Source organism: Meleagris gallopavo, chromosome 30 (genome assembly GCF_905368555.1).
Source record: "Meleagris gallopavo chromosome 30, MGAL_WU_HG_1.1, whole genome shotgun sequence".
Lineage (NCBI taxonomy): Eukaryota > Metazoa > Chordata > Aves > Galliformes > Phasianidae > Meleagris > Meleagris gallopavo.
Window position 1 is genome coordinate 2,153,150 of NC_139433.1, and position 13,177 is coordinate 2,166,326.

General features: G+C 59.8%; 1 protein-coding gene across 4 annotated transcripts; it reads left to right on the plus strand.

Annotated features, from left to right (window-relative positions):
• Positions 1–117: 117 nt before the first annotated feature.
• Positions 118–13,067, plus strand: BTBD2 (BTB domain containing 2). 4 transcript variants are annotated; one of them, XR_014880199.1, is made up of 9 exons: positions 118–683; positions 5,509–5,628; positions 6,636–6,792; positions 8,569–8,674; positions 9,212–9,409; positions 10,390–10,582; positions 11,669–11,756; positions 11,841–12,031; positions 12,136–12,281. XR_014880199.1 is itself a non-coding variant. In XM_085211985.1 (9 exons), the coding sequence occupies exons 1-9, from the start codon at positions 121–123 to the stop codon at positions 12,295–12,297; spliced, it is 1,734 nt and encodes a 577-aa protein (XP_085068111.1). In that variant the 5' UTR covers positions 118–120; the 3' UTR covers positions 12,298–13,067. The 4 variants fall into 4 exon arrangements, 2 of the variants coding, with proteins under 2 accessions (XP_085068111.1, XP_085068112.1); XR_014880200.1 differs by having other exon boundaries at positions 10,390–10,538; positions 11,885–12,031; XM_085211985.1 differs by having other exon boundaries at positions 11,885–12,031; positions 12,136–13,067.
• Positions 13,068–13,177: the final 110 nt, after the last annotated feature.

Below are 13,177 nucleotides of genomic sequence, written 5' to 3' on the forward strand. Positions count from 1 at the left end.
ACACCTCAGACCCACCCCCTCCCCTCACACCCCCTCCCTCCCCCTCACCTTTAGCCCCGCCCCCTCCTCCCTCCACCCTCCCCTCACCCCATCCCCTCCCCACCCACCCTCCCTCCCTCCATGCCGCGCTGCTGCCCGGCTCTGTGCATCGCCCCCCGCCCCACCACCACCACCACCATCACCCCCCCATCCCCCGCCTCCCCGCTCCCGCTCCCTCCCGCCGCCGTGTCCCGCCCGCCGCTCGTGGTTCTGCTGCTGTTGCAGCGCCGCCCCGCGCCGCGCCGCGCTCCGCACAAGATGGCGGCCGGCGGGAGCGGCCCCGGGGGTCTGTCCTCATCCTGCCCGCAACCCCCGCCGCCTCCCCCGGGCAACGGAGCTGCCTGCGCCGCAACTGCTGACGGAACACCTTCGTCCCCTCCGGGGCTCACTTACAATCAGTGCGGGGCGAACAATCCGGCGGTTGGAGGAGGAGGAGGAGGAGGAGGAGGAGGAGGCCCGGGAGTGGGGGCGGCCCCGGCGGGCGGCCCGGGCGGAGGGCTGCAGAGGGAACCGGTGTACAACTGGCAGGCGACCAAACCCACGGTGCAGGAACGATTCGCTTTTCTGTTTAACAACGAGGTGTTGAGCGACGTGCACTTCCTGGTGGGGAAAGGCCGAGGGACGCAGCGCATCCCGGCACACAGGTGGGGGGGGGGGGGGAAGAGACATAGGAAGGTATTGGGGGGGGGGGAGCCGCTGTTTGGTTGTGGAGGTAAGGGCCGTGGGTGGGCCTGGGGGGGACATAGAGGGGATGGGGAGAGCCATGTTTAGGGTGTGATGGTGAGGGGAAAGCCGTGGGTGGGTTCTAGGGGTTGTGGGAGGGATTGGGGGGGGCTGGGATGTGGGGAGAGCCATGGGTAGGGATGGGAGGGGTGTAGGGGGGATGGGGAGAGCCCTGTTTAGAGTGTGACGGTGAAGGGAGAGCCATGGGTAGGTTCTAGGGGCAGTAGGGAGGGATTGGGGGGGGGCTGGGATGTGGGGAGAGCCATGGGTAGGGATGGGAGGGATGTAGGGGGGATGGGGAGAGCCCTGTTTAGAGTGTGACGGTGAAGGGAGAGCCATGGGTGGGTTCTAGGGGCAGTAGGGAGGGATTGGGGGGGCTGGGATGTGGGGAGAGCCATGGGTAGGGATGGGGAGGTGTGAGTGAGGTGGTGGAGAGAGCCGTGGTTAGGGTCTGAAGGGAAGGGAAGAGCCGTGTGTAGGTTCTAGCGGTAGTGGGAAGGGATTGGGGGGGCTGGGATGTGGGGAGAGCCGTGGGGGAGATATAGGGAGGATGGGGAGGGGAGTGGGAGAGTCGGGAGAGCCCTGTTTAGGGTGTGAAGGTGAAGGAAGAGCCATGTGTAGGTTCTAGGGGCAGTGGGAAGGAATTGGGGGTGCTGGGATGTGGGGAGAGCTGTGGGTAGGGATGGGGGGGATGTAGGGGGAATGGGGAGAGCCATGGTTAGGTTGTGGAGGTAAGGGCCATGGATAGGCCCTGGGGGAGACATAGAGGGGATGGGGAGAGCCATGTTTAGGGTGTGATGGTGAGGGGAAAGCCGTGGGTGGGTTGTGTGGGGAGGGATTGGGGGGGCTGGGATGTGGGGAGAGCCATGGGTAGGGATGGGGAGGAGAGTGAGGTGGTGGGGAAGAGCCCTGTTTAGGGTCTGAAGGTGAAGGAGAGCCATGCGTAGGTTCTACGGGTAGTGGGAAGAGACTGGGGGGGCTGGGATGTGGGGAGAGCCGTGGGGGAGATGTAGGGAGGATGGGGAGGGGAGTGGGAGAGTCGGGAGAGCCCTGCTTAGGGTGTGAAGGTGAAGGAAGAGCCATGTGTAGGTTCTAGGGGCAGTGGGAAGGAATTGGGGGTGCTGGGATGTGGGGAGAGCTGTGGGTAGGGATGGGGGGTGTAGGGGGAATGGGGAGAGCAATGGTTAGGGTGTGAAGGTGAGGGGAGAGCCATGGGTAGATTCGAGGGGTTGGGGGGGGGGGGCTGGGATGTGGGGAGAGCCATGGGTAGGGATGGGGGGGGACATAGAAGGGATGGGGAGAGCCCTGTTTAGGGTGTGATGGTGAGGGGAAAGCTGTGGGTAGGCCCTGGAGAGATGAGGAGGGCTCTGGGGGAAAATGGAGTATGAAGAGAGCTTAGGACCTGAATCTCTCTGTGAGGAGTGTTTAGAATCTGAAGGTGAGGGGAGAGCTGAGGGTAGTCCCTGGGGGGGGTCATAGAGGGGATGGGGAGGGGAGTAGGATGTGGAGAGAGCCATGTGTAGGGTCTGAAGGTGAGGGGGGGACCCGTGAGTAGGCTCTAGGGGAGATATGGGGGGGAGTGGGGAGGGTGGGAAGAGGGGGAGAGTCATGGTTAGGGTGTGAAAGTGAGGGGAGAGCCATATGTAGGCCCCCGGGGGGACTCTTGGGGGGGGAATGTGGGAAGAGCCATGTATAGGCCTTGGGGGGATGTAGGTGAAGTGGGGAGAGCCATGTTTAGGTTGTGAAGGTGATGGGATGGCTGCGATAGGCCCTTGAGGTTTGGGGAGAGCCTTACGTAGACCACCAGGACTGGGCCGTGCTGGGGCTGGGGGATGGGAGGTCCTGAGGGAGACCCTGGTGTCCCAGCGTGGTTTGGGGGAACTGAGGTGGGGCTGGGGGATGTGTGGCTCTGAAGGGTCCCAGAGCGGTATGGGGCGGGATGAAGGCCTGGGGGGCACAATGTGGTTTGGGGAGGGGGATTGTGTGGGTTCTGTGAATGTAGGGTGGGCTATGGGTAGACCCTGGGGGTGCCCCTGGCCTGGGCTAAGCTGGGTCTGAGGGTATGAGGCCCTGAGGGAGTCCCAGCTGAGTGGGGGAGGGCAGGGCCTGTGGGGTACAGCCTGCTTTTGGGGTGGGGTTGGATTCAGTCCCATTTGGTGAGGGGAGGGGTCACCCTCTCACACCCCCCTAGCTGTCCCTGTTGTCCCCAAGCTGCCCATATCCCTCCAGACCACCCTCGCCCCCCAAACCACCCTTTACCTCTGAATGAATTGATCCTTAACCCTCAGAACTGCCCCCTCACACCCAGAACTGCCCCCTGCTCTGGGGGGGCTCTCTAGGGACCCCCACCCCAACCCATAGGCGAGGATCAGGGCAGCTCACCCTGCAGTTGTCTGCTAGGAGCAGCATTCCTGGTGGTGCAGAGGGTTGATGGGAGCAGCCATGGGAGAAATTGGGGTTTAAAAGTAGGTAGAGCTGAACATCTGGAGAAACAAACCTGTGGTTGTGAAGGAGGACGTTCCCCGGGCAGGGGGTGACCTGTCTGGTAGCATTAATGCTGAGAAGAGGGGATTGTCCCCCACTGCATGATGCTGATGGCTGTGCAGCTGCTTCTCGGGGCAGCTCCTTTGACTTCTAACTGGGAATTGATGCGTTTCACTGCCCAGCGCTGCTGGAAGCACCTCACGCTTTGCTCAGGTGTGCAAACACTTTTGCTTTGAGGGCAGGATCTGTCTTTTTGGGGCTGGGGAAGGCTTTCAGGCTGCCCCTTTCGTCATATGTGCTCGTGCACCTAGAATTTTCTCCTTCAGGTTTCCCTTTTTCCTCCCTGTCTGTGCAAAGCAAGCTTGTTCTGGGCCAGCTGGAGCAGCTCTGCACTTCTCTAATTTGGAGCTTAATTAGTGTTTGAATCTGCTCACTCCTGCCCTGAGAACTAGGCTCGCTAGGTGGGCAGGGGCCCACTTAGGTAAGTGGAAAAGAAGTGAAGCTGAAGGAGGGGGAAAAAAAAAAAACAGCCCCAAAGTGAAACGCTGCTCAATTGCTCTGCGATCCCTCATGTTCCCTGAGTGGTGAAGGCAGAACAGAGCATGCCACGCCGTGACATCCCACTCAGGGATTGCATAGAGCTTAGTGACACGTCTGTCACGTGCTGCTCTGTTCCTGTGTCAGCTCTTCAGAAATGGATATTTTGGGATTTCTCTGCAGCGCTGGGGTAGTCGTGGCTCTGGAGTGTTCTGTTGTCTGTATCACCGTGGTGCTGAGGGAGGGAGCAGAGCTGTGGGCACAGAGCTGAGGTGGGTGCTCATTCTTACCAAGGTGAAAGAGATGCCATGAAGAGAGGGACTTTCTTACCTCGTGTCCCTTTCATGCTTTGAGGAAACTTACAAATCTCTGATCTTGCAGAGTTCGGAGCGCTGTGTGTCTTTCTGGCACCGACCCATTCGGGTTCAGCAGTGTGAAACCAATTGGACTGACCTGTCCACGAGTGGAATGGGAGCAGAGATTGCAGAGCTTCTTTCATACAAACTCCCCTTTAGATCACTGCTGACAGCTCTCTGCTGCCTATGAGAACGACAAACCTAGAGTGCAATTAGTTTATGTTAATTGTTAGTAGAAAGTCATGCCTGCAACTGTCTCACCACCGTCCCTGCTTCCGCACAAAGGATTTCTGTTTCATCTGGCACTCCGGGCGTTGTGAGCAAGGTTCCTTGCTTGTTCTGGCCATTTTCCTTCAGAACTGCTGGATGGAAATCCACACGTGCCTGTTGTGCTTTTCTACCCGCCACGCTTTGTCCCCAGCTCTCCTTCCCAACAGAAGCAATGCCGCCTGGCACCCGCACAGCACTGCATGTGTGGGAGCCCTCTGCACGGCGGGGAGAGCAGAAAGGGACCAAACAAAAAATTGGATGTAAATTGAGGAGGAAAAAAAGCTGCTGTGTCACTTCCTAGTGCAGTAAACTCCAACCAGAGCTCCCTGGTGGCAATGGAGTTCCTGGGAGCCCGAGACCGGAGCGCCGTGCCTCGTGCCTTCCGTCACGTACCGCCTTCTGCCCGCAGTTGTTGATACCTCTCTCCATCGAAGCGTGCACCCAGCTCTGCTGCTGTGCTTTCCCTCTGCTTCTTCCTTTCCCTCATGGGTCAGAGAAGCAGTTGGAGTCTTTGTTTTCCCACGGCTGGTGGCCGGGCAGGGGCTGCTCAAGGACTTGGCTTTGGGGAGAGGCTTCAGGGCATGGCCACCAGGACCCGGGTGCTTCCCTGGGGATGCCCATCTCTGGGTTTCCGGCGGTGGAAGCTCTCAGAGGTGCTTGGCAGTGCTTTAAAGTGCCCAGCCAGCCCTGGGCAGCCCAGCTCTGCGTCTGCCCCTGGAGCAGGAGCTGGCAGTCGTTGGTGAGGGATGGCACTGTGTTCACACCGGATTCCTTTCAGCATCAAACCTGGTTTGTGGGAATGCTTGCTTCCGACTTTCAGGGCTGCGTAGAGCAGCTGCACGTGTTCTGCTCCACGATGCACAAAACCTTGTGAACCATTGGGATGCTGTGTGCGGGGCTCGGGGTCAGGTTGTTTGCAACGTCGGTGTTTTCTCATTAAATGAAAGAAAACTGTGACTCTCCCTTCCCTTGCGAAACATGTGATGCTGTGAGCAGCTCTCCTCCCTGGGGGAGCCTCTGGGGACCAGCAGCCAGCCGGGCTTTCTGTGCATACGGGCTTGGGTTAACATCAGCTTTTTGGTTTGTTTTGTGGTTTTAGGTTTGTGCTGGCCGTGGGCAGCGCCGTCTTCGATGCCATGTTCAATGGTGGGATGGCCACAACTTCCACGGAGATCGAGCTGCCCGACGTGGAGCCTGCTGCCTTCCTGGCCCTGCTGAAGTAAGCTGCTAATGCACGTCACAGCGGGATGACCCGATTGATTGTAGAGAGGAGTGCTTCCAACGAAAGCAGTGAACCGTTCTGTGAAGTGGAGGTCGTACGTTTCTAAACAAACCTCTCTGCCAATCCATCTGAGGGCTTTAAACGCTGCTGCTAAATCCCTCTTTTTCTGGGTAACATCTGGTCTAGCTGATGCCCAGAAATATCTGCCTGACTTCATCTTGAGGAGTAGCAGCCATTAAATAAGCACACCTTCCTGCTGCTTCACCTTCCCAGCCTGTGTTGTTGGTCTGTGTGCCGAGAGGAGGAGGAGGAAGGAGCTGTGACATCCCATTCGCAATGGCTTTGAGCTCAGCTGGTGCTGTATGCAGTGCAGCAGCCCTGAGTGCACGCTGGGATGTCACTGCCTCATCTCTGTAGGGTTTCTGTCACTGAGTTCTGGGCTTTCCATTCTGATGCTCCTGACACATTCCCTACTTGCTCCCCATTAGGAACAATACCTATATTTAGCTTTGGCACACTTCTCACTTTACCTTCAAAAAGTGCTTAGGTTGGGACTGTGCTATCCTAGAAGATTTGAGAATCGATCTCCACAGGACGAAGGGCCAGAAATAACAGCCCCACAGCCCCCTGCCTTGGGCTCACATCAGCTCAGACACAGGCACATGGGGAATCCCCTCAGCTGGCACATGGCTCCCAGCAGCGCGTTGTGTCTCTGGAGCACAGAGTTACCATCTGCCTTTAAGGCTTGGTGAGGCTAGAATATCAAAAGGGAGGCAAAATCGGGCTGTTCCCTGCCAGGATTGATCAGTTCAACCCCAATGACCATTTTCCTTGTCTGGGGTCACCCTCTCCATCTTCCCTCTGCTTCTGCATCCTGTCCTTCCCCACATCCCTCAAGAACAGGGGAGCTCCAGGATGGTAGGCAGAGACACAGAATGGCTTTAATGAATTGCAGGGGTGTTCTTTGTTACCTCGCTGAGCGATGCTTGTCTGCCTGCTTTCAGGTTTCTTTATTCAGATGAAGTTCAGATCGGACCAGAAACTGTTATGACAACCCTTTACACAGCTAAAAAGTACGCAGTCCCAGCCCTGGAAGCTCACTGTGTGGAGTTCCTGAAGAAGAACCTCCGGGCAGACAACGCCTTCATGCTGCTAACACAGGTGAGGTTGCCACTATTGGCACGAATCCATTGGAACAGCAGAACAAGTTTTGTGAGTGTTATCATCTCCAAGAAAGCTGTTCTGTGTCGGTGTGCTTTGCAGCCTTCCTCACAGCAGCACGGTGCTGAGCAGGTTTGTGTAAGGAGCAGCAGAGGACAGCAGGTGGTTCAGGGCAGAGGTCTTAGGGTCCTTGCAGGGGTGATGGCAGCCAAGGCTGCGTTCCCATCTACTTCCCAGCAGCATCCTTGTACCTCCCTGGCTGTAGTAGTTGTGCTCTTCAGGTTCAGCAGCCCAGAATCTGAGAGATCAGGAGCTGTTATCCAAAAGCAGAGATCTTCCCTGCAGACCCCAACTGTGGAGAGACGCTGTGTGCTGTCCCTCAACTTGTGGAAGCTGGAAATGGGAACTTCTGGTGGCACATCTCCCTGCTGGGCTCTGGTGGCCTGGGGAGTATCTGCCACCCTGGCAGCTTTGGCAAGGCAGCATGTAGGGCTGTGGTGACTTCTTTCCAAGTCTCAAAGGTCCTTCAGCAAAAGGAGGTGTCCTGGGTTTTCAGACACTGCTGGTGCTGGATGGAGAACAGGCTTCCCTGCTTCCTTTTGTGCTGTGGAGTTAGTTCACAGCAAACCCACAATTATCACTGTGATTCCTATGTAGTTTGCTTGCTGTGGCAGCACACCAAGTTTTCAAAAAGCTGGGGGGTGGGATTGTTGGAGATGCCCCCGTCTCAGCGTTAGGCTGCACGAGGGCCTTGTCTGGAGCCAGTTACCAGGAGACAGCCAGATCTGCTCCTTCGTGTGGAAAGCCACCTTTATTTCCTGCTTCTACTGCAACAAATCTGTCAATTAAAGACCTGAGATCTGAGTGCACAATGATTCCCAGCACTCGTAGGGCTGCAGGCAGCTGGTGGAGCCTGAGACCCCACAGCTCTGTGGTTGTGTCCCTGCTGAGTGCTGCTGCTCCAGCAGCTCTGACACAGCATTTCAGGCAGCCACCAATCCCTGCCAGAAATGCGTGGCATAACAGCTTTCCTGGTGCTCACAGTGAGTGATCAACAGTGCTCTCTTGTGCCAAAAGTGCATGCAGATGTCACGTGCAGATCAACAAGGAAGTTACAGGGGAGAGCTGTGTGGGATATCAGCACCCCTGGATGCCAGGGCAGCAAGTGAGCACTGCTGGCAGTTCCCTGATCCACGAGAGCAGTGAGCACAGCGTTGGCTCTTTGCACAGCAGTCCCTGTGCTGAAGGTGGCCCTTCCTGAGCCCTGCAGCCACACGTGGGGCAGGCAGGTGGACCTCAGTGGTGGCAGTGAGGTGGAATCACAGCACTCTGTGGCATCAGGTGTGAGGTGGAGCAGTTCCCCCTCAGCAGGATGGAGCACAGCACACATTGGGGTGTTCTGCTGCTGCACAGTGTCTGCATTCCTGCACAAGAGTCACCTCTGTGCATCCTTACAGCAAGTGGAGCCGTCCTGCAAAGCCACCTCCAAAGAACAAAAACCATGCGATAAAATCAGCCTCGTTCAGCTGGGTGGTCAGCGTGGTGCTGTGTGTCAGAGGAAATGTGTGCCTGGAGACGTGCACAGCTGGAACAGAGCCGTGCCCTGTGCAGATCTGTGTTCTGACCTTTGCCTCGCTGTCTTAAATGCCTGAAAGACCGCTGTGGTCAGGCACGGCAGCGCCAATGAGGATGGGCTGTGGGGAGGGGAGGAGTGCCAGTGCTTGGCATCAACTTGTAAAGAGCCCTGTGTGTTAATGATTGCTTCTTCGTGACCAGGCGAGGCTGTTTGATGAGCCTCAGCTGGCCAGCCTGTGCCTGGAGAACATAGACAAGAACACATCAGATGCCATCAACGCCGAGGGCTTCACTGACATCGACCTTGGTGAGCACGTGTCCCTCCCCTGCGGGCTGCCCACGCACTGCGGTTCCTGCCCATTTACACCTGGGCTTCCCATCTGTTCTGGGTCAATCTGCCGAGGGAGATTGCACGAAGTGGCTGCAGAGGAGCTCGCTGGCAGAAATGCATTGGAGCCGCTTGCTTTGGTGCAGCTGAATTTTTGCGGGCGTGACACAACGGCTGCATCCTGTGCTGCTGCTGGCAGGTTTGGGCTGGGCCTAGCATGCCTTCCCCTGCTGAGCTGGCAGCATTCCCCAGCCTTCATCAGACTGGAGTTACAGAAGTGTTGTGTTTTAGAAGCAAGAACTGGTTCTTTTAATTATCCTACACAGCAGCCCAGCTCGCTGTGCGCTGCTCATAGGCACCGATGCTCGGTTGTCAACCTTCCTTCTGACAGGGTGGCATACAGGGCTGTAAGGCACGGGGCTTTTACACCACACGGGGTTACACTGCAGCTCCTCCTGCTGCAATCAACGCACAGAACCAAGGGGCAGTGCTGACTGTGCCCTGTGTGCCCTGCAGACACGCTGGTGGCAGTGCTGGAGCGGGACACGCTGGGCATCCGTGAGGTTCGTTTGTTCGGAGCCGTGGTTCGCTGGTCGGAGGCTGAGTGTCAGAGGCAGCAGCTGCAGGTGGTGCCTGAGAACAAGAGGAAGGTGCTGGGCAAAGCACTGGCACTCATCCGCTTCCCACTGATGACGATTGAGGAGTTTGCAGCAGGTAACCGTCCCGCCTGTGCTCTGCCTGCGCTTCCGGGGCTGAGTACACAGCATTGCACTCATTGTTAATTTGAACCGGAGGTTATTCTGTTATCTTTGGCTTAAATTACTGTGCTTGTCCTCTTGTTCCTCCTCCCCCCCTTCCCCCTTTGATCCGTGTAGGGGTGTCAGCACTCTGCCAGGTGAGCTGGGGCTCGTGCCTGCCTGTCCCATGCTGTGCTCCAGGCTCCCTTCTGTTCACTGCTGGCCTCGTCCAGCCGGTGCCACGCAGAGCTCAGCCCCCAGGAGGGCTGTCAGCGTTCCTCCAGCAGGAGGGCCGGTGGTGCTGAGTCTGTCCCAGAGCATTCCTCCTCTCTGAGAAACCCTGCAAGCTTTTTCCATCCTCTTTAGCCCAAAAGATGAGCAAAAAAAACTCCACAACGCTGAACCCAAGTGGAGGTGCAGTGAGTTACCCCCCCCCCCCCAGCCATGTCTGCAGCACCCAGTGGCTCTGGCTCTTCCAGCAGATCACAGCAGAGGTCAGGGAGGGGACCCCCCAGCTCTCCTCCCAGCAGTGCTGTGTGCTGCATGGGGTCATTTCAGATGTGATTAACGATGGTTAATTTTTGCTAAGCAAAATCTCCTCGCACTCATTCCTCCATCAGCTCTGTGCCTCCGCCCGTTCCTCTGGTCCATGCAGCTCATGTTGGCCCACAGTCCGCTCCTGCATCCCACATCTCCAGCCCACAGCGGTGCTTTTATGGAGCCTCTCTGCTCACAGAAATGCAGAGCAGCTACTGCTGGAGGAGCTGCGGCACTGATTTCTCCCCGCTTCCCTTATGAAGGCACGGGGAGCTGTTGCCACAGCTGCTCTTCTCCAGGCGCAGCGCAGAGGTGCTGCCGTTCCATCAGAGCTCACAGCCCTGCAGCAGCGACGCCGTGTTTCCCAGCGCCGTGTGCTGGCGGCCCTGAGCTCACGGCGCTGCTCCGTGCTCCCTGCAGGGCCGGCCCAGTCGGGGATCCTGACGGACCGTGAGGTGGTCAGCCTGTTCCTGCACTTCACCGTGAACCCCAAACCGCGCGTGGAGTTCATCGACCGGCCGCGCTGCTGCCTGCGGGGGAAGGAGTGCAGCATCAGCCGATTCCAGCAGGTGGAGAGCCGCTGGGGGTACAGTGGGACTAGTGACAGGATAAGGTCAGCTTCTCTGCTCGTTCTGCTGCCGATAGATTCGTGTTTCCCGAGCTTTCCTCCCCACGCCCGCAGGGCAGCGTGCCAGGCCCTGCTGCCGGCCGCGGGGGAGAGCAGCCGCCTTCTGCTGTGCGTGCGGCTGCAGGCTGCTGCTTGCTCCTGAGTGCCGGAGCTGCGTCCTCTGCGCTGCCGGGACGGGACGGGACGGCTCCTGTAGCCGCAGGGCAGCGAGGCGCTCGGCTCCTGGCGCACAGCCGCGGCTCAGCGGTGCTGCTGATTGCCGAGGGGTGGATGAGGGGCTTTGCCGCCCGCTTTGCTGCTGACGGCGCAGGGCCGGGCCGGGGGAGGAGCAGCCGTGTGCAGCCGTGCTGGGCTGCGGCTGGAGCGGGTGGGAGGCGGCCGGGAAGCCGTGGTGCTGCGGGGTGGCACTGGGTGTAGGGCAGAGAACTTGGCGCTGGCGCAGTCCTGCAGGCACAGCACCTTTTCACCGCTGCCTCCTGGGTGGGTGGTGCAGCTGGGTGAGCTGTGCGTGGCGCTGCTCTGAGACACGGCTGGACCCGGTGCAGCCAACGGGCACCCGGTGCTCCAGGCTGGGGCACAGCAGCGGGGCAGGCGTGTGTCCTTCCAGCCCAGCACTGCCCCTGTGTCCTTCCAGCCCTGTGCTGGGCCGAGAGAAGCCTGCTGTGCTGCACTGAGGGCCTGGGCCTTCCTGCGCTCTGGAGCAATTTGCTCCAATTCCCCTTTCCTGGGTAAACGGGAGCACAGCTGTGTGCGGTGGGTTCTCGGAGCAGCTCTCCTCCTGGCACTTGGCAGCACTGGGAGCTGCTGCTGGCACTGGCCCGAGTGCTGGCAGCGTCCTGCAGCCCCACGACTCGGTGGGCTGTGGGGCTCAGCGGTGGGGCGGCGCGGCTCTGCTTTCCCCACATGAAACAAAATGAGCGCGGGGCCGTTAGCACAGCCAGCTTACGGGTCAGGATCTCAGCAGAGGATTCCAGCCGTGGGTGCGAGGCGCGGGGGAGCAGCAGGTTGGCGATGTGTCGGCGACGCACCGGGGCGGCGCTGCGCTCTGAGCACGGCTGTCTGTCCCTGCAGGTTCTCAGTGAACAAACGGATCTTCGTCGTTGGCTTTGGGTTGTACGGCTCCATACACGGCCCCACAGACTACCAGGTGAACATACAGGTACGTGGCTGCAGCGTTGCGTGTCGGTGCCACTGGGATGTGGGGTGGGAGCGCGGTGGGGCACTCAGGGATCCGTGCTTGCAGCCCTCGGCCGTCACACGGATGGAAAGCAGTCGTGTCTCTCGCAGATCATCCACACGGACAGTAACACGGTGCTGGGGCAGAACGACACGGGCTTCAGCTGCGACGGCTCCTCCAACACGTTCCGTGTGATGTTCAAGGAGCCCGTGGAGGTTCTGCCCAACGTCAACTACACGGCGTGTGCTACTCTGAAGGTACGTGGGGAGGGGGAGAGAGCTGAGGGGCCGCACCAAGGGCGGAGGGGGAGGAAGGGAGCACGAAGCCACGCGCTGCGCCTGAGCCGCCTGCGTCCCCGCAGGGCCCCGATTCTCACTACGGCACCAAAGGGCTGCGCAAGGTGATCCACGAATCGCCCACCAGCGGCGCCAAGACCTGCTTCACCTTCTGCTACGCGGCCGGGAACAACAACGGCACTTCGGTGGAGGACGGACAGATCCCAGAGATCATCTTCTACACATAGTGCCGCCCGCCTTCGCCTCGGAGCCCGGAAGCGCCGCACCGAACCCCGCCGCCGCAGCGCTGCGGCCGCCCCTTCGTCCCCCACCCGCCCGTCCTCCCGCGGCCGTGCTGAGCGTCGGCGCTTCTCCGCCCGCAGGGAGCGCGGAGGTGAGCGGCGCCGCCGGGGGGGTCAGCGCCGCGGGACGGACGATGCCGGTGGGGTCGGAGCGGTGCTACAGAGCTCCGGTTTGGCACTGCGGGGACGTCGCGGAGCCCGCGGGGTGGGACGTTGCCCTGCGGTGATGCTCAGCAGCCGCGGCGCGGGCCGCTCTCGAGGTCTCCGCGCGGGGCGGCTCAGTACGGCCAGTACCGAAATAATGCAACGAAAACCACGGCGGAAAAAGCGAACCCGATGGGTCCACGCGTTATTCCGTGCGCGGGGCTGCGGGGCCCGGCCCCACCGCGGCCTCACGGCGCCTCTTCCCACCGCTGCTCTGCGGTTTCTCTCCCTGTTGGCAGCCGCGGGTCCTTCCGTGGGGAGAGGAGCCCCGCGTGGCTCAGCGCCGGGCGGCTGCTGCGCGTACGGGAACGGATTCGCTGTTGGACTTCGCCCCTTTCCAAAAGTGTGAGACGTTGCACCACGTCACCCCCGAGCGGAGCTGGGGCCGCCCCCCCCCCGGCGCCGCATTGAATGTATCCGCTGCTCTGTCCCGCGTTCGCGCTCTGCTTTGGGCCGCGGCCCTGAGATTTGTACATAGGAGATGAATAAAGACCTTCGGTTGTCTTTAGGCAGCTCCTGGGGAAGTGCTGGGAGCCCCAAACCCGGCGCTGCTGAGGGGGCGCTGCCTGCTGTCCCTCCTTCCCTCCCCCCTTTGCCATATGTGACCACGCAGACACACAGC